We start from the raw sequence: 25,809 nt of genomic DNA, 5'->3' as shown, positions 1-25,809 counted from the left end.
TAAGTGACAAACAAGCAGAGACAGATGTACAAAGAAAAAACAAAGCATTTAGGTTTTCCAAAACATAGGACCTTTGTGTAATATGGGTATTTATTCTTCATACAGGATTCCAGCTCAGAATTTTTAAATGGATTGTAAAGCTCAGGGTCTTTCACACCGTCAACAGAAGCGAGGCATCTCGCTCATAACCGGAGATTAGTTCCAATTTGTTTCAGTAAATTTGCTTCTTCAAATGATGGAGTTTGGCTGCATGGGAAAATGGAGTCTATAACTGAATTATCTGTTATACTTAATATTCAGAAAAATTCCTATAATGCTACATTTGCGCTTCCTTAATTCTCTTTCTTTTTAATTGGCATAATTTGAAATCACATTATTAAATGAAAAGGCAGCCATCTATTTTAATTCTGTAGCTATAGCAATGTTAAGTGATTTTATATTTACTGATAGAAACACTGATACATCCTGAGGTGCACTTCCTGAAATGCACACCCTAATCTTTTATTTATTTATTTATTTCTGGGCAGTAAGAGAATCAAAGTGTGTGATGTAACTCAAAAATAGCTTCAGATTCACTCAAATTCTCAGGCTCCCTTCATTTCCTTCTTGTTTCCTTATCTTTTAGCCTCTTAGGGGGAAACACTAAGAGAAATTTAAAAATCTTAATGTCTGTTCTTATTTTCATTTTGAAATTCTCACTCTACCTTGTACCTAACATATAATAGAAAACATCTTTGTTATCTGAGTGTAAAATAGGTGAAAAAGTGTAATAATGAACTGGCAAGTAAACAGAGCTACACCTGCTGTTGTAATTATACACAAATGTCAAAGAGCTTGGCATTCAACATAACAGCACATCCCTGGTGTGAACCTCCGCCAAGTCACAGAGATTTTGCTAGTGCTCAGGCCTTGGAGAGCTCATCCTGCATGACGTGCAGAGTGATCCGCGGCAAAACCAATCAAACCTGCACAGATTCAAGGGCCACTATTCTCCCCAAATCCCTGTGGATTAGTCTGCTCTCCAAAAGCTAACCAAAGTGCAGCCCAACTTCCAGTATCAACAGAACCTACAGATCACAGATCTCCCTGCAATGGGTCCGCAGGGGTGCTGAGGTGTTTGCTCAAACGGAGCCAGCTGAAATTCTCTTCATTTCCAGGCCCTAAACCTGACGTTTAAGACACTCGTTGGCCTGGAAACCTGTAACTGCACATTCTGTGAGTCTCAGACCATGAAATCGGTGACTAACTCTGTCCATAAAAGTCAAACACTGGCTCACGCCTGTAATCCCAGCACTTTGGGAGGCCGAGGCGGGTGGATCACGAGGTCAGGAGATCGAGACCATCCTGGCTAACACAGTGAAACCCCGTCTCTACTAAAAATACTAAAAAAAAAATTAGCCGGGCTTGGTGGCGGGCGCCTGTAGTCCCAGCTACTCAGGAGGCTGAGGCAGGAGAATGGCGTGAACCCAGGAGGCGGAGCTTGCAGTGAGCCGAGATCGCGCCACTGCACTCCAGCCTGGGCGACAGAGCGAGACTCCGTCTCAAAAAAAAAAAAAAAAAAAAAAGTCAAACACACATCCCTAAACAGGAACAATGTCATCCTGTTGGACCCAGTCAGAAGAAACAACCTCTGACCTTAACATTGACCTTTTTAACACTGCTAATGCATCAGAATCCAAACCTAGGATCCTAACACATTTTATATGTTTTGCTAATAAAATTTTCATAAAAGCTTCCTTGTATTTCCACAAGACTTTTATTCTGGGCTGTTTAAAAAGACTAGTAGTCCTATCTTCATTCTACCACTACTGAAAAGTACGAAGATTCCAGGAAAAGCATGACACAGAGTCAAAGCTGCTCTGTGTATCCTCACGACTGTAACCCTCCTACAGTCTCGACCCAAATTCTTTCTTCCCAAGACTCCATTCCCAAGATACACCTTTAACATTTCATCGATCACCAGTCAACGAAGCAAACCTTAGCCTAGGTGAACTTTAAAACAACAACCTTATTTCAGAGTTCTGATTATTTGTCAGAGTGCCTAAACTTTACAGGTAGACTTCTTAAATTCAATATGAATTTACTGCTGCCTGGTATGTATCCAGGTAGGGCCACAGACAGTGTCTGGCACTTAACGAATGTGACGCTTGAGTCTTGGACAATCGGCTAAGTTCGGACAGACAGATAGGAAAGAGGAGGATAGTCCAGAGACGGACATAGTCAGGGAAAGTGTAGAAACAGAGTCTGATGGGAGCAAAGGTTATGTGATGGCACAGAGTGGGAAATACGACTGTGATGGGGAGGCAGGGTGAAGTAAAAGTCTGTTACGTCAAGGTAGGTTTCTAACTGCATCAAAAGGCAATCAGAGGCTTTGCCTATCACGGGCTTTCAGAAGGCTGTGCCCAGGAGTAATGCAAGTTTGAGACACAAAGAGCAAACCCCTCAGTAAATATCAGAAAGCTACATTTGTTGTATCGTGGAGTAGGGCTTAAAAGACAAACAGAGATTTGAATTCTCAGAGGTTTCATTTATATTAACTGAAGTAAAAATCACCAGCTTACAGTAATAACAACATCAAGTTACATAACATTAAATAGAAAGTTTAGGGTTTAAAAAAATGCATACCTTAGCATGATGTAAATCTACCCCATACATTGATAATTTTTTGGCATTTTCCAAGAAATGCATCTCTGCTTCTGCTGGCGTCATTCCTCTGATGAGAAGAAAAATATGTTACAATGATACTCTTCCCTTCCCTGGTAGGCTGCAATATTTCCCACTTAGTTCCACGCTATCTCATAAGAAGTCCTATGGAGGCACCAGCAGATACATGAGAAAAGAATAACAAGAAAAAGGGCTTTGCAAGAAAGCACTACAAATGAACACCTGGATGCTCTGAGTGAGAGCTTGCCCATCTCAGAATTTTACTGTGCACGGACCCACACTATGCTCAAGTCTCGCCGTTAATGGACTGAAATCGGTACTGGGAAGAGGTGGGTTGTGTGCGGGACACTCTCCCATCAAGGCACAACTTAAATGAACACCTTTCTGCCTCTAACCTGTGGCTCTTGTGCAGCTCGATCACTTTGTCTTCCAGTTCTTTAGTGTGGTTTGGTGCAAAGCGGAACTCACTAATGTAATCGCTCCCACATTCATCTGGGTCATAGTCTCCGAGCTCTGACTGGACAGTGTAGGAGCCCAGCAAGGCCAGGGTAACGAAGGAGCAGGGCAGCCTTCCGGACACGATGTCATCTCGCAACTGCAAGCAGAGGTAGTACCTTCCAGGAACCAAAAGCACAACACAACGAAGGCAGCATGAGGATACAGGAAAAGGAGGTCGCTTGGTAAAAATCGTGGGTAAATAATTTCTCCCTGTAGAATAGCCTCTCTAAGATAAATTTTCTAGCGTCTATATATTTTGATATTTACTTTATACATACTTGTTCTAGATAGAAGGGAAAAATACTTGGTTACCAAAGACAGTATTTAAAGGCATTTAGAAGCAAGTCGACATTCATAATAGGGTTTTATTAATAAAGCACAGTCTAAAAGAAACTTAAAAGACATATTCTTCTAACATCTTTTAAAATAACTTTTAAAGTCAAATGAACAGTCCCCAACACAGTTCCTGAAATCCTTGGGTGGGGGAATTATAATGTGAAAATGTTCTTAAATACAGTTATGTGCCACAAAACGATGTTGCAGTCAATGATGGACCACATATAAGATGGTGGTCCCATGAGATTATAATGGAGCTAAAAAATTCCTATTGCTTAGTGACGTCATAGCTATCTTAATGTCATAGCCTAACACATTACTCATGCCTTTGTGGTGGTGCTGGTGTAAACAAACCTACTTGTATAAAAGACTAGCACATACAATCATGTGCAGAACTTAATACTTGATAAGGATAACAAGTGACTACGTTACTAGTTTATGTATTCACTATGCTATACTTTTTATCATTATTTTAGAGTGTACTCCTTCTATTTGTAAAAATAAAAAGTTAACTGTAAAACAGCCTCTGGCAGGTGCTTCAGGAGGTATCAGAAGAAGACACTGTTATCCTAGGAGATGACAGCTTCATGTGTGTTACTGTCCCTGAAGATCTTCCAGTGGGACAGGATGTGTAGGTGGTGACAGTGATACTGATGATCTTGACCCTGTGTAGGCCTAGGCTAATAATATATGTGTTTATGTCTTAAGTTTTTAACAAAAGAGTTTTAAAAGTAAAAACAAATTATAAATTTTAAAAATAGAAAAAAACTCACAGAATAAGGATATAATGAAAGAAAATATTTTTGTGCCGCTGTATGATGTGTGTTTTAAGCTAAGTGTTACAAGAGTCAAAAAGTTTAAAAAGTAAAAAAATTACAGTAAGCTAAGGTTAATTTATTATTGAAGAAAGAAATTTTTAAAAATAAATTTAATGTGGCCTAAGTATACAGTGTTTATAAAGCCCACAGTAGTGTACAGTAATGTCCTGGGCCTTCCCATTCACTCTTCACTCACTCACTGACTCATTCAGAGCAACTTCCCGTCCTGCACGCTCCATTCATGGTAAGTGGCCTACACAGGTGTACCATTAAGAAAAATCTTTTATATTGTATTTTTATTGTACGTTTTCTATGTTTAGATACACAAATACTTACCATTGTGTTATAATTTCCCACAGTATTCAGTATAGTCACATGCTCTACAGGTTTCTAGCCTAGGAGCCATGGGCTTTGTCATAGAGCCTAGATGACTAGTCAGCTCTACCATTTAGCTTTGTGCAAGTCCACTCTTAAGATGTTCACACAACAACAAAATCATCTAAAGATGCATTTCTCAGAATGTATCCCCATTGTTAAGTGACATGACTGTGTGATTATTAGGCCCCAATTAGCCTTATGGAAGTATTTTGATATTAAGGTGACAGATCTTACTATACGAGCAAAACAGATTTCAGGTAACTCAATAGCTATGTCATTATAAACTTCACTCTCAATTTCCTGCATTCTTAATGAGGTAGTCTCTTTATAATAACACAATTTCTCCTGTTTTCAGTTCTCATTTTTAAAATTTAGATAGCTTCTTAAAATCTATCTAAGATATAAAGAATTCCTACCTTAAAATTCGAGAATCTTGTCCCCATAAATAAACAGTTTTAAACTGGAGAAATTAACATTTTCCATATAATTTTGCCATATCATAAAAATATGACCTACATAAAAATATGTTGATTTGTCTTCTCCGTTATTTTGCTTTTGAGACTTACAGATAAATTACTAACTGCCAAAGACCTCAAGGTAAGTGTTAACATTGATGAGTTTTAATAATCCCAAGCACAGCCTAGTATATGGATAGAACAAAGCACACCTGGTACCTTGTATATAAGAAATGAACTGTTCATCTATGGAAGCAGAGGACTATGAGAAAGTTTAAAGGTCCCCTCTAAATATGATTTTAGGCAAGTGACATAAATCCATGTAATTATGACAAAAAATCCTTAAACATTTAACAGGCTCGGCTCTACAAATATTACATGAGTCAACAGAAAGAAACCATGCACTACATTTTCTTTCTTTCTTTCTTTCTTTTTTTTTTTTTTTTTGAGACGGAGTCTCACTCTGTTGCCCAGGCTGGAGTGCAGTGGCGCGATCTCGGCTCACTGCAAGCTCCGCCTCCCAGGTTCACGCCATTCTCCTGCCTCAGCCTCCAGAGTAGCTGGGACTTCTGGCGCCCGCCATGATGCCCGGCTAATTTTTTGTATTTTTAGTGGAGACGGGGTTTCACCGTGTTAGCCAGGATGGTCTCAATCTCCTGACCTCATGATCCACCTGCCTCGGCCTCCCAAAGTGCTGGGATTACAGGCGTGCGCCACCGTGCCTGGCCCACCATGAACTACATTTTCAAATCCAGGTATATGTGGGCTCTATAACCACAAATTAGCCAAAATAAAACAGTTCTTCAATAGCAACTAAAAACTATCTTTAAATAAGAAATTATAACTTTTCTCTGATTTATTGCAAATATAAAAAATCCTCTGGAACTAATTTTTACCCTTCTCTTAATATGTCTGGTGAAATTATTTTTAACTGTAGCAAGTGATTGAAGTTGTTTTGAGTAATTTCCCTTTTCTGTAAAGCCCTCCAAAAAGAATGCAAAGCTTACACAGAAAATTCTGCATACACTGCACAAAATTGCTTTGACTGGTCATAAACTTACTACCGAGCTGAGCAAGAGAGTAGGGGTTCTAAGGTGAATGGAGAGAAGCCTAGAAGGTCAGAGCACACCAGAACAATGAACTGAGTGTCTGTGTCTCCTCCCCTCCAAATCCATATGTTCGAATCCTACCCTCAAGGTGATGGGATCACAAGGTGGGGGTCTCTGGGAAGTGATTAGGGTGGAGCCCTCATGAATGGGATTAGTGTCCTTATAAGAAAGGCTGGAGAGAGAGAGACCCCCTCACCCTTTCACCACATGAGGACACAGTAAGAAGTCAGCATCCTGCAACCCGGAAGCAGATCCTCACCAGGACCTGACCTGCGGGCACCCTGATCTCAAACTTCTAGTCTCCAGAATGGTGAGAAATAAGTTTCTATTGTTTATCAATCAACCACCCACTTTTTAGTATTTTGTTACAGCAGCCCAGACTAAGACATCCAGTACAGCTTTATAATGAGATCCCCTTTCACACTCAAAGCTGTTACCAAACTGAAATATTTTAATGTTTTGATTTCTTTCTTAATATCTTCTTTCTAGAAAACAAATTAATCATTTTCCTTGTATATACAGGACATAGAAATTAAACACTTAAATTTATGTGTGTGTGTATGTGTTGGTTATATAAAAAGCACAAGCATCCAAGGACATTTTTACTCTAAGTATTAAAGCGGAAAAACTAAGAGCTGCTATATCATACAAGGCTGAATTCCATCCAATTTGACTATGGTAGGTGGATGACAGTATCTCAGTTCTGCGTGTTTTCCCACCAGGGTCAAGCAGAAGGAATATCAGCCTGGCACCAAAGATTCAACAGTGAAAAGATAGGATTTGGCAAATCTTCTCATCAGATGTTTGCTCTCGTTCATTTGCCTTTTGTTTGCCATTTGAGAGTGGATGATTGTAAGGCTACCAGATGTAAGCACGCTCCTTTCCGGAGCATTTAAGAGAAGCACAACTCTCCCAATATGCTTGTCTTTTGCACAGCCAACTTTCAAATACCTGGTGATATCTTCAGATAGTTGGGCAGGGTCTGGTGGATAAAATTTCACATTAAATGAAAAGTGCCAAGCACCACCTGCAAGGATGGAAAAAAATTAGAGTAAAACCTTGAGAAATTCTTATGACTCTAATTGATGGCCAGAACTGCCTTAACTCCAAGCATTAACACCCAGGCAACTTTTGACCATTAATGGAAAACTGGGAAACCTTGGTCACATGAAATCTACAGATAAGTCTGAAACCTTGTCTAACTTCTAATCTTCTTCCCAATCAAATCCTTTATTGGTACTTTAAACTAGTATGGAAACTGATCAAACTTCCTACCCTTTTCAGAATCAAAGATAAGCAAGCACTTGGAAGAAGGAAAAAACATGAGTGACACGAATAATCTTCAATCAGATAAGTCTGGGAGTGGCTGGATTTATTGCTGCGAATTTCTGGATAGCTCACAGATCAACACTACAATCATATTTCCCATTTTCTTTGTCCTTTCTGCTCTGTTATTACAGGTCATATCCAATTATAATAAATGTCAAGGGACTATTCAACATACGTTTATTTTATGGGAAAGGTTTGTTGCAGTGAACAGTGTTCTAGTAAGTGGGCTGCTCTGTGGGCTGTTGAAAATTATTTTCTTGCTCAGGGAAATTTTTGATGAAATAGGTACTTGAGTGTATTTTCTGCATATTGCCAAATTTTGCACCTGCACCTCCTTAGCCTGAGACTTAGCCGGATCCTCTTTATGCTTTGCAATCTTTATCCTGTGGCCTATACTCAAGGCCTCTCCAGCATTGAAAAGGGTCAACCAGGAGTCAGCTCACAAGTATCTACTCTCTGTATTATCAACACACATCCTTGAAACATTATGAAGCCTTAACTAGGCTCCACATCTCATTAATACTAACCCTAATTGTATATGGTTTATCAATATAAACATGGAAAATACCGATTTCTTTTTTTCCATATTTACTATGTGATCATTACTGTATTCACTCTGTTCTTCTGGCCTTCAAATGCAGTAACTTACCAAAGTCTGGGTATCTCTTCTCTGTGGTGCTGTTTATATTTGTTCCCTCTACCCAAGAGGTACACTAGAGCCTACGTCCTGCTTGTATTTCGAATGGTTTACTGAAAAATTCCTCCCAGTCCCCCAGGCTCCCACCCTGGAGGTCTTTCACCCATGCCTCATCCAGTGGCCACCGACTTGCCCTTACTCTAGGATTCTGACTTCACAGTCCACCCCTTATGCTTCCAATACTCTCCCAAGACTTCCAAATCTCCCTGTCTCTGCATTAAATGACTTCTGGAAACTCCATTGCTCCATGAGCCCTTCCCAAACATTCAGAAGAAGGTACAGTACTGTATTTCCTAGCTCCTTTCTCTGCACTGTTCTCTTGCATCTGAGGCAATACTTAGCTTCATCAGTTTCTTACATTCTGTCATAAATGGCATAGATCCATCCATGTATTAGTTATAGTTAATTCTTAACACTACCATTGACATCACATTTAAGATTCCACATGGCAGGAACTCTACCTGAGGTGCCCTATAAAGGATTAAGCATAGGACCAGGCATTATTGGGAACTTAATATCATTTTTAAACCATTCAAAATATATCTGTCAGTCAAATACATTTTCGTAATTGTTTTTCCCACTGTTCTCAAAAAAGTACTTCTGTTTTTCCAAAAATAGTCCGATTTGGTTTTATTTTCTTATTGATTCCTATTCACTTCCTATTAAAATAGATCCCTTCAACGCTTGCCAGTGGTAAGGTTCATAATGAGATCTGGCTTTCCCCCAAGCAAGTGGAATTAAAACTAATGGATTAGTTATGGGAAATGGATTTATTGCTCTTCTATAATTTTTATTCACTTCAAAGCAGGCCTTGAATCCAATGAATAGTTTAGCAATGTAATTATACAATCTTATAATAAATATCCAAGTGAGACACTAATAAGTAATAAAAAATACAGAAAAGACATTTAATGCAAAAATCCTCATTCTAGGAAAGCAAGTTTCAACCTATAGTGAGCCGAAGAAATACCTGAGGTACTTGTTAAAAATGCCAATTCCCAGGCTCCACCCCAGAGATTTTTATTCCAGAGATTTGGAGTATGGCCTAGGAATCGATGGCTTTAATAAGCTTCCTTATGGTTCTAATAATAAAAATGGGCTTTGGAACCACATTTTGAAAATCACTACTACTACTAAGGAATCTACTTCCCTAAGGTTACAAGACACAAAAAATACATCTTTCAGGACAGTATTTTGAAACAATGGGAAAGTGTACAGAAACTATAATACAATCTACACCCCAATCAAGAAAAAAAAGTCCAGTTAAATGGGGCATAACACTGGAAATTAATGAGAGAGGCAGATTAAAGCTCAAATACATATCCCCATAAAGAATATGACAGAAACAAATCCACTGAGAAGGAAGTGCTTACGCAATAAATAAGTTTGCAACTCTACATCTGCTCAAATGAGGGCCCTAGTTAGAAAGAGGAAATGAAACAGCTTGAACACATTAAAATGAATATTTCTATAATGCTGATGTGGAATTTTAAGTTACAAATTTATGATAAATAGAAAATTATAACACTGATGATAGTTCATTCTTATGAAAAATTTCTAATGTTAGTCTTTTATGCCAGACAAATCTTAAAATTTCTAATATACTGCATTTATATCATAAAAGTGTGATATATGCTCTATGTCATAAAATTACTGTATCATAAACATACTTAAAATCACAAAATATAGTCTATTTAGAAATTTTAAGGTCCTGCATGCTTAAAAGATGACTGGAATAAGAATTTTTTTCATAAGAACTCTTCAGTTTCAAAATTTTGTTTTTTAGAAGCAGGGTCTCACTCTGACACCCAGACTGGAGTGCAGTGGCACAATCACAGCTCACTGCAGCCTTGAACTCCTGGGCTCAAGTGATCCAACCCCCTCAGCCTCCCTAGTAGCCAGGACTAACTAACTACAGGCATGTGTCTCTGCGCTCAGCTAATTAAAACAATTTTTTTAAAAAGTAGAAACAGGGTCTCATTATGTTGCCTAGGCTGGGCTTGAACTTCTGGCCTCAAGTGGTCCTCCTGTCTTGGCCTCCCAAAGAACTGGGATTACAGGCATGAAGTTTTAGAATTTTCTATTTATCATAAATCTGGACTTAAGATATTTGTTAGCTCGGTTTCCATTTTCTTAGAGATCTCATTCTAAAGGAATACTGTGAGCCCACAGCATAAAAAGCATGGGAACATACTTTTATCATTTATATTTTGGAAGTGGAGATGATGGTACAATAATTACATCAGATAAGGTAATACTTCTCTGCCTTGGTTGAATGTAAAATTTTGTGGCAAGAGGGCATTTTAGTGGATGGGAAACAACAAAGAATACAGGTAAAAATAATCGAATTCCATTTTTAAAGAAATTCCAACTTTCCTTATCTCCTTTATCTGCAAGACTGTCAGTTTTCTTTATGGCAAAGTCATATACACTGCCTAATCTGCATGACAAAAAAATCCTTTAAAACTCTTGTTTTGATTGTCTTGCCCCTTTAGCTTTCTTCTCTTTGAAAGGATGGTAGAAGACACTATAAATGGGAAGTTAAAGAAAAAATGAATCCTATTAATAAATAATAAAAAAGAAAGTTAGTTTATACAGCCTTTCCTGTCATGGTATTATGACTTATCCTTGAACATTTTATATATTTTCAAAGTACTTCGCAATTATTAATCAGCTCAGTATTCCATTAATTAGATGAATAAGAGAACTTTATGCACACAAAATGTTATGATATATATTCAGCATGTCTATTTTAGTAACTCTTTAATACTCCTTAGAAAAATATTTATCTTAATTTTTTTCTTAGGATTCCTCAGAACAAAAAATAAGTAGTGTTTTCACCTATTTATCACAACTATAGCTATCCCTGGTTTCCATCTCAATTAACTGTTTCTATTAACCTAATTTGTTATCAAGTTTCTGGTTAGTGGATACATCAAATTTCCCTCAAACATACGGTAAAGATGTCTTAATTGTATAAATAATCATCCGACTCTCTTATATCTAGAAGTATGGTTATACTTTTGTCTTTCTGGGATATTATCTAGTATTGAACCATTTCCAAACTGCTCACTACTAATTATGTTTTTTTAGTACTTGGGGTATTATTTTGATAGCTCACGACTTTCAAAGGCACTGAGAAGTATTTGCTTGCTCTTTTAATAGTAAACTGTTGAAAAGTTTTACTTACTGAAATGGGAACGATGTTCTTATTAATAAACTGCTCTTAAATGTATTCTTTAACTAGAATTAGTTGTTTGGAAGAATTTAGACTTTACTGACAAAAATATGAATAAAAACGTAGTTATTTTAAATTAGTATCCATGTTTGCGGCAAAAGTAAGAGCTATAGTAAAGGGTAAAAAAATTTTAAAGACTCCTCCTTCTCAACCCCTACATTGGATGATACTGCTGGAGTAATTACTATTAAAACCTTCCTGCCTTCCAAAAGTTTTCCATGCATCTATACAGACATAATTTTTTAAAAACGTGATTATGCTATAGATAATATTTTGCAAACTGATTTTCACTAAAGAGAGCTAAGATGTATTTATATGGCTATTCCATGATTGACTTAATAATTTCTTTACACATGGATAATTAAGGTGCTTCTAGTTTTCTGCTACTGTAAATAGTAATATAATGAAACTTCATTTGCTATACAAATGCACATTTTCCTCGTTGATATGCTGAATAAATTTCCACAAGTGAAATTAAGAGTCAAAGAGTAAGTACAGCTTAAATTTTAATATTGACAATTGCCCTCTGAAATGATTGAACCAACTTATTCTACCAATTGAGTAAATAAGTGCTATAGTTTATTATTAAACCCTAATCCTTTGTTAATCTGAATAGGTGAAAAACGTGTCATTTTAATTTGCATTTAATCATTAGTAAAATTCAGCAACTGTTTAAGACTTATTAGCTACTTGTATTTTAAATTTGTGACTTGCTCATGCAATTGTTTGGTCCATTAAAATACGTATTTTTCAAATTGCCTTCAGGGGACCAGGAAAAGAGGTTACCAGACAGTAAACTTCAGTTTGACTTGTTATTCCTTTTCAAAGCTATGAAATGATTATGACTTTCATCTGGCCTTTCATACTTTTGTGACTGTTGGAACATTAATAATTCAGTTTGGAAGTTTTAAATGGTTAATTGCCAATTCTCACATCAGTTGATTAAATCATATACTTGACATCCATTCACAGGCAGAGAAACAGGCCAAGCATCACGGTCCCTTTAACTCCAAGTTGTGACAACTACAAAATGAATACTATCGGAATTGCCAGATCAAATTTGAGATAAGAAAAGCTTGTATTCACACTAGCCACTTAGGTATGGGCTACCAATTCAGACAACTTGCTCTCTGAAAACCTTCACATTTCCACAAAAAATAATCCAAAAGAACTTACTTCGAACCTGTTTTTTTATTTCCTTAGCAGGGTCCAACCAATTCTGAAAAGGAAATGACATTTTGAATTTGAATCAGAGGAGAATAAAAATGACTTAATGTTGATTAGGTACAGACTCTCCCTAAATGCAGTGCGGAGTTAGTGGTCATGGGAAGGCTTCCTTTACTGTGGTCCTTCCCCCACATCTGGTGCCCCTCTGCCAAGCCCTCCAAGGGCCCAGGCACTGGTCTAATGAGAAAACACACATGTATGCAGTTTGGGCCTGACAAAAGTCTTTTTCTTTTATAACCATTGCCTTCAGGGATTCAAGCTAGCACAGAAAAAGAGGGGAAAAGACAGAAGATTCTATGTTCAGACAAGTTACTAGGATAAATTAAAAATATATGTACCTGGATACACTGATGTCCTAGCCATTCAGTTCCACATTAGAGACTTCTGCAATAAAAGATCCTTAGGCATCTACCTAGGAAGCTTCCCTAACAAATCAATAGTTGCCTGTGATTTCCGATTTTCCTCACTGGTAAAATCAGATGTTTAATAATGAAGTGAGGCATTGTCTGGAGAATTCAGGAGGTATTAAGGATGATTTGTGGCACAACACCAAAATGACTAACAACTATGAGCAAAATTTCTGACTCAGCTTCCAGTGTCAATGCAATGGAAACGATTTCCTTTTCTGTATTTCTCAGGTAGTTGTGTGGATTAAGGAGATACAGCCCTGAACAGAGTCTACAGAGGTATTGCATTAAACATAAAACATCTACTAAACACATTAGACAAGTGTCAGGTCAGCACACAATCCCCCTCATATTCTGATTCAGAAACATTATGAAAGCATAAAAAGATGAATGAAAAATAGGACAGCAGCAATGGTGAACTGCCCTGACAGTTTATGGGTTATAATCATAATATCTTCATAGAATTTTGGGATATGAGCATGATTTTTACATAAATATCAATTGATTTTCATTGGTTCAAATAATCTGCTGAAATACATTACCCCCTCCCCCCCCCCCCCACAACCCCACTCCGGCAAAAGGAACCACATAAAATGCTTTCCAGGAACCACAAATAATTCAAGCATGAAAAACAAGGCTTCATTTACTGTTACCAGAATATTCAAGATTAAAGGAAGCTGTCAGTGATTTCCTTCATCAAGGAATAGATGATTAACAGCATTTACAGACTCAAAGTAGAAAGTGTGGGAGAATGAAGGGAGGTGGAGAAAGTGATCCACCCATTCAGTTTCAGTTCACTTTCTGGCAGTAATGAGCAGTTCAAGCCATCTTATTTTGCATTGCTTTTGATCACTCACCTTCTGGTTTTCAGCATCTCGATAGGTAAGCCCAAAGTAGTCTTTCTCTAGCAAGTTCAAGTGTTCACACACTTTATCAAACAGCACTTGTCCTCTGGAGCGTTTCTACAGAAAACAGAATAGCAAAGCAAGTCAATACAACACAAAGAAAGTTCTCCCAAATATCAGAGATAAAACTAGGTAGTATTTAAAACATTGCTTGGTGTAACTTTAGGGAGTGACCAACAGTGTGATCACATTGCCATCTCCTGTTTAAGTGCAAAAAAGGCTAAAAAACGGCAGGGGAGGGCGAAGGCTTCAACCTACAAAAGCCCACTCCACAAATAAACCAAAGCAAAGTATCAACAGCGCTACTTAGTATGTACAGGTGACCAGTGGGTGATTTCTAAATGGAAGCAACTGGGGAAAATAATGTGATGCTTGGAAGACTAAATATGTGAAACATAAAAATTCTGACAGTGAAAGAGTATATAACAAACCAACAAAAGCCATAATGCAGAGTGCCCTAACTCAATTATCTAGATCAGGAGTCCTCAACCCCTGGGCCATGGATGGTTACTGGTCCATGGTCTGTTAGGAAGAGGGCTGCACAGCAAGAGGTGGGTGGCAGGCGAGCAAGCATTGCCAACCTGAGCTCTGCCTCCTGTCAGATCAGTGGCAGAATTTGATTCTCATAGGAGTTCGAACCCTATTGTGAACTGTGTGTGCAAAGGATCTAGGTTGCGCGCTCCTTATGAGAATCTAATGCCTGATGATGTGAGGTGGATCAGTTTCATCCCAAAACCATCCTCCACCCCAGTCCATAGAAAAAAATGGTCTTCCATGAAACTGGTCCCTGGCGCCAAAAAGGTTGGGGACCGCAGCTCTATGAGATAAACTTCTGAGCCTGAGAAGAATTAACCCTGCTCCTTGTCTTAGGCAGACTCTCACTTAAAACTTTCTATCCCAAATCCTTACTTAGAAATTCTAAGGACCACTTTCTAAAATCCATTAAACAAATTTCATTATTTTTGTTTTGTTTTTCTTTCGTCACAAATTTCAGTTTATACAGAGTTTTTCTCTTAACTTTTTTAGAGCAAATCCTTATTAAACATAACAAAATATTCAGTTTAAAGAATACTTGAGTTATCATACATAAATACAAAATAGGGATATATGAGTTATATTTCTGACCATCAAGTCAGCATCTGGAGAAAAAGATAGTCATATGGAAAAAAAATTCATCAGCTTAATTTATTGTGACGTATCATTTTTTCACCTAATCCTTCAGAGGCCTTTAAACATAGTCATGAGGTCTGTGACGAATTAACTGGCAACAAATAAACTAAACGAGTTTTTTGTTTGTGTGCTACTAACATTTTACATCTAATACATTAAGCATATTTGTCTTTAAGAGTTAATGTAATACCAATGAGAAATATGAAAATTGATCAACTATGTCTATGCCAAAATAATAAGCATTCAAAAGACCTGTGAGTCGTGTGTTGTGTTATAGTGCAGCTGTAATTATGCTGAAAGCAATTACGCAGTCCCCTCAAGCATGACTATTTAGGAGAAAAGGCAAATTTCTGGTAGAAAAGTAAGGCCTAAATCATAGCTAGCTAAATAATCGATGATGTATTTGGAAAAAACAGTTCCATAAAGTATTATGAAAATAAATTACTTGTTAGCAAAACTACATAATAACATTGCTCATCGGCTATGAATAAATATTTCGACAATGAAGCGCCTGCTTGCTGGTTTAAATCATTTATTTATAAATAACAGCATATTATTTCTGAATAATATTTATAAATAACAGCATATTATTTCTGAATAATCCTTCACAAATTATGAAGTTTTCACAAAAATTGGTTCTTCTGATGCTTCTACTGGTATGATCTCCAGTTCACAGATAAGAACAGAGGTTCAAAGCAGTTGGATGAGAGAGGCAGACTTATGTGATGACCTGGGAAGTAGCTTTAGAATCAAGTAAACCTGTGCTTGAATCTTCAGGATGTCCCTTGCAGCTATGTAAAATGGGTATGACACTACTTACTTCTTTGGAATGGATGACATTACAATCAAATAATGTATTCAAACGTGGCCTAGTGGTGGCATATATTAAGCACTCCATAGATGTCAGCTATTATTATAGCCTGGTGGCTGACAAACAGTAGAATAACTAATGTAGAGCAGATTATTATGCGTGTTTTCTATAGGAGCACATATCCAACTCCTGGTGGTGCCAATAAGCAGCTTTATAATTAACATGTCCCACTCTTTAGATATTAGTTGCCTGCTTACTACCTAATTGTTTTAGCTAGACTACTTGTTTTTTTTTTGTTTTTTTTTTTTTTACCTACATACACACAACGTAGAAAAATACATATCAGTGTCTGGCCAAATACTTTCTCTATGTGTAAACAAAAACCAAAACAAATGCAAATACAAAAACTTTTCTCTACAAGGCTTCACTGGACCCTATGCCTCCTACATTTTCTGACCCAAGAGACCACAGCCATTTCTCAACGGAGGAATCGTTTCTGAATATGCTGCAGGCGCCCTGGTTAGAGTTTCAATTCGCCACTTTCTGGCTGCTGTGTTCTTTCCTTTGCCTAACAAGAGGCATGGGTTAGCTCAAGCACAGACTGTTAATGCTACCTGGCTCTCACTTTTCTGGTTCCTCGCAATTTGATTTCTATTAATGAGTCCCATCCTTCTCTTAAATAGACCAGATCTTTTCTTACTGAATATTTTAAACATATTTTAAACACTGGTTTTAAAGACAATAACATACTAGTCCACACTGAAGATTTTTTTTTTCTAATCCTTAGAGCTAAGACCAGTTGTCTGGTATCAGCTGTAGATGGTTATATCATAGGATGGAAGCAATGAAATTCTTACCTGCTAAATATCAGCATGGCCACCAGCCAGCTGGATGACTATGGAAAAGGCTTTTAAGTTATTCGGGCCTCCATTTTCTCATCCTTGAGTGGGGATGTAAGATTCTACTGAGCAAGATGTTTATGGGCTTGAGGCTCTAACTGGGCTTCCCTTTGCAAACCACTAATGGATTGAGGCACTCTCTCCCATTGCACCCATGTTAGCAGATGTTTGTCAAAAGAGAACTTAAAGAGAATGAAAAGGGAAGCCAGAGACTGGCTGAAAATATTTGCAAAACACCTATCTGATAAAGAACTGGTACCCAAGATATACAAAGAACTCTTAAAACACAGTAAGAAAACAATCCAATTTAAAAATGGGCAAAATATCTGAACTTATACCTTACCAAAGATATACAGATAGCAAATAAGCATATGAAAAGATGTTCCACATCAAACATCATTAGAGAACTGCAAATTAAAACAACAGTGAGATACCTCCAAACGTATGTTATAATGGCTAAAATCCAGAACAATAAAAACACCAAGTGCTGGTGATGATGTGGAGCAACAGAAACTCTTATTCATTGCTGACAAGAATGCAAAATGGTAGAGCCACTCAAGACAGTTTGGCAGTTTCTTACAAAACTAAACCTATTCTTGCAGTATTCAACAATCATGCTCCTTGGTATCTACCTAAATGAGTTGAAAACTTATGTCCACTCAAAAACTTGCACATAAATGTTTATAACAGTTTTATTCATAATTGCCAAAACTTGGAAGCAACCAAGAAGTTCTTCTTTATGTGAATGAAGACACAAACTGCGGTGCATCCAGATAACGGAATAATGTTCATTGATAAAAGAAAAAATGAGCTATCAAGATATGAAAGAACCTTAAATGCATACTGCTAGGTGAAAGAAGTTCATCTGAAAAGGATGCATACTGTATGATTCCAACTACATCAGTCTCCCATTATCCATGGGATTTTACATTCCAAGGCCCATAATGGATGCTTAAAACCACAGATAGTAGTGAATGCTACATATTCTGTTTCTTCCTATACATATATACTTATGATAAAGTTTAATTTATGAAATAGGCACAGTAAGAGATTAACAACTGATAGATAGAATAATTACAAAATATACTGTAATAAAAGTTATGTGAGTGTGGTCTCTATCTCTCCCTCAAAATATCTTATTGTACTGAACTCACCTGTTTTCAGACTGTGACTGTGGGTAAGTGAAACTGTGGAAAACGGAATGGGGAAGTGAGACTGCAGATAATGGGGGGGACTACTGTACATATCATCCTGGAAAAGGCAAAACTAAGGGAAAAAGGCAAAACTAAAGGCAAAAAGACCAATGGTTGCTAAGGGTTTGGGGGTGGGGAGGGATGAATAGGCGGCTAACAGGGGATGTGAGGGACAGTGAAACGGTCCGTTATCTGTATGATCATGAAATGGTGAATGCATGACATTATGTATTTGTCAAAACCCCCAGGATGAACAGCACAAAGAATAAACTGTAATGTAAACTATGGACCTTAGTCAACAATAATGTGCCAATATTGGCTCATCAGTTGTAACAAATGTGCCACACTAATGCAAAATGTTAAAAATAGGGGATCCTTCCTGTAAGAAATAGCAAAAAATAAAAATAGAGAAACTGGGGGGTAAAAATAGAGTGTGAAGGGGTATATAGGACCTCTGTGCTTTCTGCTCAAGTTTTTCTATACACCTAAAACTGCTCCAAAAACACACATCTACTAATTAAAAAGAGAAAGACAAAAAATACATTCTTAGTTTAAATTGTTAATAAAATAATTAATTAAAAAGGTTAGTAAAAAAAAAAAGGTTAACCTCCAAATGATTTTACTTTTATCATGAGTAAATACAAACTTAAAATTTTCATTGAATCGACATTTTAGAAAATTCAAAACTTAACCTGATAATTCTCCACTTATCTTGGTTTTCCCCTTGAAATTAACTTGCCTAAGAAACTATGTCATTTGCCTGTGGAGTTCTTTCAGTGTAGATTCTGCTGTTTGCATCTTGATGGTGTAATTTACCAGCTCTCCCAGTCTCCTGAATCGCCCCTGAAGTGGGAGTTACATCTAGAAGCTTCGTCAGGTTCTGGTTTGTTTTCCATAAATGATACTCCATTAGGAAGCACTACGTGACTGCCTGATTTTTTTTTACATGTGTGACATTAGCAGTCACTGATGACCATTGCCCTGTATCATTCATTCCAGACTGCAAAATGGTGATATTCTAATCCGAATCATTCCTTCTTCATTTATTAACTGGAGCATGTTTATAAAGAGGTATTTCCTTTTGTTAAAACTATTTGTTTACCCAGTGACACAGTTTAATTATGAAAATGAAGATAAATGCTTGTTTCTCTCCCTTTATCCATTTTCAAGATGATGAGTTGGCTCCCTAGCATCACCCAAAGTCACCAATTAGATCTTTTGGCTTCATACTATCATGATGAACTCACTGAGTTAAACAGTTCTGATGTGTTTCAATCCATCTCAGGCATTACCCATAATGATGCTCTCAATGTCCCACATGTTCTGCTTTGCCTGTTAAGTCCTCTCATCCTTCAAGGGGTTTCCCCAGTGCCAACTCTCTGAAGCATTTCCTGTCTTCCCAGACAAATGTGATTTCTCTCTCCTTTGGACTTTGCGGCACTTTATGGCAGCACTTTCTATATTCTGCCTTACATCCCAGCCGTGTCTCTGGGCACTCACTTCATATCCCTGACCGTAAAGACATTTGCAATGGCATTGGGCCTCCTGCATGTCATCTTTCACAGGGCCTCTTTCTTTGTCAAATGCCATTAAGAGATTAAAACAGTAACTTGATGAAACTTTACAAAAGTATTTTTCTCACTAGCAAGCCGTAAGCAATGACACCGAAGCAATGTTTTAAACTAGTGGTTTTCAACAGTGGATCCTGGGGGCATTTAAAACATGTCAATGTCCAGGCCCCTATCTCAGGTCAATTAAATTGGAATTTCTGAAGTTGGGCCAAGGCATCTGCTTTTTGTTTTGCTTTGACGGAGTCTCACTCTGTTGCCCAGGCTGGAGTCCAGTGGCGTGATCTCGGCTCACTGCAACCTCTGCCTCCCAGGTCCAAGTGATTCTCCTGCTTCAGCCTCCCAAGTAGCTGGGATTACAGCTGCCCGCCACCACATCTAGCTAATTTTTGTATTTTTAGTAGAGACATGGTTTTGACACTTTTAGTAGAGACATGGTCACTTGAACTCCCTGACCTCAAGTGATCCATCCACCTCGGCCTCCCAAAGTGCTGAGATACAGGCATGAGCCACCACGCCTGGCTGACATCTGCATTTTTTAAATATACCCAGGTAATGCATGCTGGTATGCTGGTATGGCTGAACAGTCACTTTAAATTAAAATATGTTTGCAACTTATAAATTTTTAAATATGAGGACTCTAAAAATATTTTACTTTTTTGGGAGGAAGTATGCAGTTTTTTCAGATTTAGTCTAGGCCAATATTCATAGTTGCATTATAGTAAAATTGGTTTACACAGACACATGTGCCTAAAATCCTTTTTTTATTTTTTAGAGGCAGGGTCTCACTCTGTCACCTTGGAGTGCAGTGGTGCAATCATAGCTCACTGCAGCCTTGACCTCCTGGGCTCAAGCAATCCTCCCACCCCAGTCTCCCAGTTAGCATATAAGCATGTAGCATCATTTCCGGCAAATCTTATGAAAATTCTTCTGTACAGATGGGGTCTTTCTTTGCTGCCCCAGGCTTAAAATCTGAAGACATTCATTCCAACACATTTTCTTGAAAAATAAAAGTTCTCAGGAAATGATAAACTGGCCAAATGCTAAAATAAAATGACACAAATGAGAAATAATAAACCACTAAACTCTCGAAAGAAACACAAAAACACTAACTTCCATTTAAAGCTATGAATACAATATAAGAAAACCAGAAATGTTAAAAAATTTGTTGTGTTGTGTGTGTGTGTTTTTAAAAAATGGAGACAGTTTCCCTTTGTATAGTTAAAATACACTTTTACTCAAGATCCTGTTACATTACTAAAGAATGACCCTTAGTAGGTTAATAAATGTCTTGATCTCCTCTTTTCTAATAGAGCAGGAGCATTCACATCTTCCCTAGCAGGTGACTGGGGTGACTGACAGGTACAAACACCTGGCACTGAGGCCAGGGAGGACAGCTCTCCTTGGCACAGCTTTCTCCAAAATGGGCATTGCCTCCATTCCTGAATCCCTATAAATCATCTCTTAGTCTGTGCCCAAGACAATGAGTGCAAAAGCAGGAAGACACAAATTGCGCCAAGTCTCAGCACTGGACTACAATAAAATGTGTTTGGGTTTTTTTCTTCAGTCTTACAAAGCTATGGATCAGCCTGAGTGAAGCCCTCTTCTGGCACAGCTGAAATTAGAGAAATCTGTCAAGTCAAAAACTGTCTTTTAGCCTTGGAAGACAGGGTACAGTTATCTATCTGAAGCTGTACAATCATGAAGAGAATGAGGAGAGTAAGTTGTTTTGCATGAGAACTGGAGCTAAGCAGCAGTGCCTGCTGCTCAGGAAGGAATGGGGTTCCTGCATCAGAAGGTGTGTGCATTGGCAAGGCTCTTCAGGATGCATGCATGCATTTCTTTAGACAATAACGTTGAAAAATGAAAACAAAAAAGCCTCCTGCCTATGCTGGCTTAGGCTCAAACCCACTCATGTTAATACATGAAAATATGGAGAGCTACGATATTGAAAATTTCCAGCAAAACTGATGCTTATTTGAGGGGCTGTCTACACCATAAGTACTTCATTCTCTCCATCACCTATCTTCCTCAAATAGACCCCTGGAAGTTATATTTTGGAAGTTATATTTCTTCATGAGTATAGTATTTTGTGAACTCCTATTTCTGCTCCCTGAGGATGGAAAACTGCTTGTCCTTTTTACTGCCCTGGTACAGTGTCCTGAACACAGCAGGCATTCGATCTATGTGTCTAAGAAGTGCTACTGACAAGAATTTCAAGAAAGAATTTCTTCTCACATTATTTTGGACGAATCTAACAAAATGTCATCTTTTTCCCCCCATGCTTCCTGCCCTAATTGCATTTTTCCTCACTGAATGCCTTTTCATTTTCCTCACATTTAAAGGTCACTTGAACTTGTCTTTATTTCTAAATGACTGCAGTACCATTTAACTCAAGGATGGAGACTCTAAAGAGTTCGGCAAACTCTCTGGGCCACAGCTTGAGCCCAAATCAGACACCTGGACTCTGTGTAAGTCACCTTTCCTGGGCTTCCTTTTTTTCTAACGAATTCTTGATAGAAAAATACTCTATAACATTGCCTTGAAATTTAAGCGGAGAGTGTGTTTTTTTTTTGCTTTCTTGTTTTTTTTTTTTTTTTTTTTTTAATCCATACTTGGAAAATGCCAAAGCGCCATGGTCAAACCCAGGAACAAAAGATGATGGTGTCTGGTCTGGGACAACAGAGTCCATAAAGCCTTAGAAAGGGCTGGAGCTGGGAAGCCCTAAGAAGAAAGACAAGGCACCAGCTATCCTATGTGCATCTCCTGCCTTTTTGGGCTGTCTCAAGTATACATGCAATGCCACATTTAATAAGCATGGAAAGTCCATTATCCACATCACTACTGCCAGAATCCATTCTCAAGAGGCAGGACTTAATGGGATCTTTCAGCCTATGTACTAATCCCAAATGTGGTCCAGGCAGCATATTCATAGAGGGCTGACATGAGAGGCAGAGATCACATTTCTTCTCTCTAGCTGGTACATATATTGTCAGTCCTTTCTTTAAATTCATGAGCAATCAGCTCTTCAGAAAACCATGAGGGTAACTACTTTCAAACATTCATCAGTCAATCAATAATTGTTCTATCACATTCTCATTTAATCAAGTTAGCAATAATGATCTGGAGCCTTCTGTTAAAATAGGAATATGAAACTATTTCCTGGTCTTGGTAAATTTATAAACAAAATAGTGAACATGTGTGTTTAATTTCCAGGTCTAAATTATCTAGAGATGAGAATTCATCTGGCATTATTTAAACACCTTTAAGTTCGATATTCCTACCCACTGAAAGTTTGTCTTCCCATTATTCAAGTGCAGTATATTAGACAGTCCCAAGGCTGGACTCTGGTTCTACAACTAATCAGCTCTGTAATGTTAGACAAGTTATTTAAACCTCTCTGAGCTTCATTGTTTTCATTATAAAATGGAAATAATACTGGTACTTATGCAAAGGATTGTTGTATTAAGATAAAACACTGGAAAGCACATTGCCTAACTCATGGGAAGCATCAACAATAAATGCGGGTGATTATTATTAGGCCTTTTTCATAAGGAGCCTGATAAATTTAAGGTTTCTAATGCTGAATTTGGAATATAGACTGATGTACTATTAAAATCCTATTTATTCTACAATGAAATCATAGAAAACAAATCATACCATTACTCTTACGAAAAACAAATCCCTTCTCTTTATATAGGTAAAACTGGGAAATTATTCAAAAACAGTATTGATATTAGTAAACTGAGTCTACATTCAATTTTTCTTTTCAAACACACACTCACAGAACAGTTTTAAATACATATTGGGTATACTGGCACATTTTGGTATTATGCATCGTAAGCCATATAGCAATGTCCAAACTAGATTGGGCTGTTCACATGCAGTAGAGTTGACCTATGTTTTGACTTAGATTCAGTGCACAAACACTTCAAGTACATACATGACAAAAGTACCTCCCTACATATTAAGCCCATCTACCTTTCTTTAAAGGCACTATTTTTTTTAAATTGGTTCCTGCCTGCATTTGTTGTAATTTCAGTCTCTACTTGAAACCAGACTTTTGCACTCAGAGATGTGCACTGTGGTAGATGATGGCTTTCCAGTGAAGCATGCTTCTTCTTGGCTAGCAAAAACATTGGGCTTGATTTTTTGCAAAGAGTTTCACATCACACATATGAGATGTTGGCAGCAAACTGTCAGAAAACATTTCCTGCTGTTAATCTGCTAAGGATTCAGGTCACTAAGCCAATGCATGCAAAATGAACGCAGAAAAGGAAGTCTAAGAAGGAGGAATGTTTGAAACAGACACATACTTAAACTCGAATCACGTAAAATAATCATATTAGCTAATTCTGAATGACGTGAAACTTTGAGAATTTTCCTGTGAGAGGAAGTACTTAACTTCTTTTGTAAGAATTCTCAAAAAATCCCTAAACAAACAAAACTTGAATTGTGATTTATAATTCATTTGGTCAAATGAAGAGCTATATGCAATTCAAATATAGACAATAAAAACACCACTTTCAATAATATGAATTTAATGAGTATGAATTTGTAGCACTGTCACTTTTCAATTCTATAAGACACTGATAATCAAAAAACATGAGAATAATATTGTCATTGCTTTAAAAAAGTATGTACTAAGTGAATCTGTGTCCTTTTCTGTCCATCAACTGTTTAAGCCTATATTAGTAGGGCAAGGCTGAGAATAAATAGAAAGAGAAAGAATATCAAGGTATTACATAAACCACCAGCATATTTAAAGATGTAATGATATATCATTTCACCAGTTAAATATAAGTGTTTAAATTAAAATGATCTTAAAATCTATGTAAGACCTGTAATGAAATGTAAATAAGGGGTTAAAAAAACAGGACATGCTCACACTGTAAATGATGCTTAGTTCAGTCTTGTCTGCACTTGAGCATATCATATTTTAGATGAGTATTTAAAGTCCAGTAGATAGTGGAAGAAAAAACCTTCTCAATCATTAAATATTTTGATTCTGTATACTTTTTGGTTTTTGTTTCTGACACATGTAATACCCTGTTTGAGCCACTGAGGGGTATAGTTGCGTCTACACATCAAAGGTCAGTATTGTTTTCTAACACTCCTCTATCAGGGCATCCTGGCTTAATACTGCGTGAACCCACAATCCCGGAAAGCCAGTGCTAATCCTCTTTGCCCAGCCGTTCCCACTCCTGTGACAGGGGTAAGGAGGAAGCTGCTGAACCCTGCTAAGAAGATGGGAGGCCTGGTCTAATTCGAGAACCAGACACGGCAGGCCCTGTCTTCTGGGCTCAGCACAGTGAGAAGCTGGAGCAGCAGGGAGGCGCGCTCACTGCAGCGATCCCATGGCTGAGCAACCTGCAGGGAATGGTAGTCACTGCTCCTTCCTGAATCTCAGATGACTATTTCTTTAAGTTTTGTGGTTACAATCTGTAAAACATATGAGTAGCATTTGCAAATGGTAGTAAATAACAATCACATAAAAACTGAAACCATAAGGCAAACCGCAATCTCAAAATGGCTTCAAGATAGGTACAGCCTTTTCCCGTAAGGAACAACTCTACCGTTCTTTTATCTGTAGGAAAATCGCAAACATTCTATTCAAGCAGAGGTAAAAGATTCCATACGTGTTTAGACTGCACTGCTTTTTCTCTGCTTGTGATAAAGCAATTGTCTTTCCTGGAGCTTATCTGCCCTCGGGGCTGAACTTGAGTAAGGTTCAGGACTGAGGGGCTCGGGAAGCTCTGCTCCCCTGCTTTTTTGGAAGTCTTGCTGATCCTATAAACCAGCTCTCCTTGCTTTCATCTGGTGGAACAAGTGATCTCGGATGGCACAGTAGGCAGCGAAGTGAAAATTTAGGGAGGTCATCCCTGAGACTGTATCACTTATTTTAACTTCTGTTTTTACCATTGAAAAAGAAAAAAAAAAAAAAAAACACAGATCTCAGGGAGAAGAAAGCTATATGACAACATCATGGTTTAGCTATCAGATTCAGTAGTGAGAGATGCTTCTGGTACACAGACAGCAAAAGCCTAACTGTGGAAAGACCCTGCAGGGGCCTCCCAGGCTTGCCTGCCTCTGTGGCTTCCCTGCTA

The 25,809-nt window shown here is 37.7% G+C and overlaps 1 protein-coding gene across 42 annotated transcripts in view; it reads right to left on the bottom strand.

Annotated features, from left to right (window-relative positions):
* EPB41L3 (erythrocyte membrane protein band 4.1 like 3) overlaps positions 1-25,809 on the bottom strand; it is a 237,705-nt gene that overhangs the window by 38,735 nt on the left and 173,161 nt on the right. For all 42 annotated transcript variants that reach the window (XM_055368493.2, XM_055368471.2, XM_055368494.2 and 39 more), the window contains 5 exons: positions 14,014-14,118; positions 12,699-12,741; positions 7,210-7,285; positions 3,060-3,278; positions 2,626-2,713 (listed from right to left, as the gene is read on the bottom strand). In XM_055368493.2, the coding sequence (XP_055224468.1) occupies positions 2,626-2,713; positions 3,060-3,278; positions 7,210-7,285; positions 12,699-12,741; positions 14,014-14,118 (531 nt within the window). The remainder of the gene's footprint in view (positions 1-2,625; positions 2,714-3,059; positions 3,279-7,209; positions 7,286-12,698; positions 12,742-14,013; positions 14,119-25,809) is intronic.

This window comes from Gorilla gorilla, chromosome 17 (genome assembly GCF_029281585.2).
Source record: "Gorilla gorilla gorilla isolate KB3781 chromosome 17, NHGRI_mGorGor1-v2.1_pri, whole genome shotgun sequence".
Taxonomy (NCBI): Eukaryota; Metazoa; Chordata; class Mammalia; order Primates; family Hominidae; genus Gorilla; species Gorilla gorilla.
The sequence above is the reverse complement of the archived record's forward strand: the minus strand, read 5'-3'. Positions and strand labels throughout refer to the sequence as shown.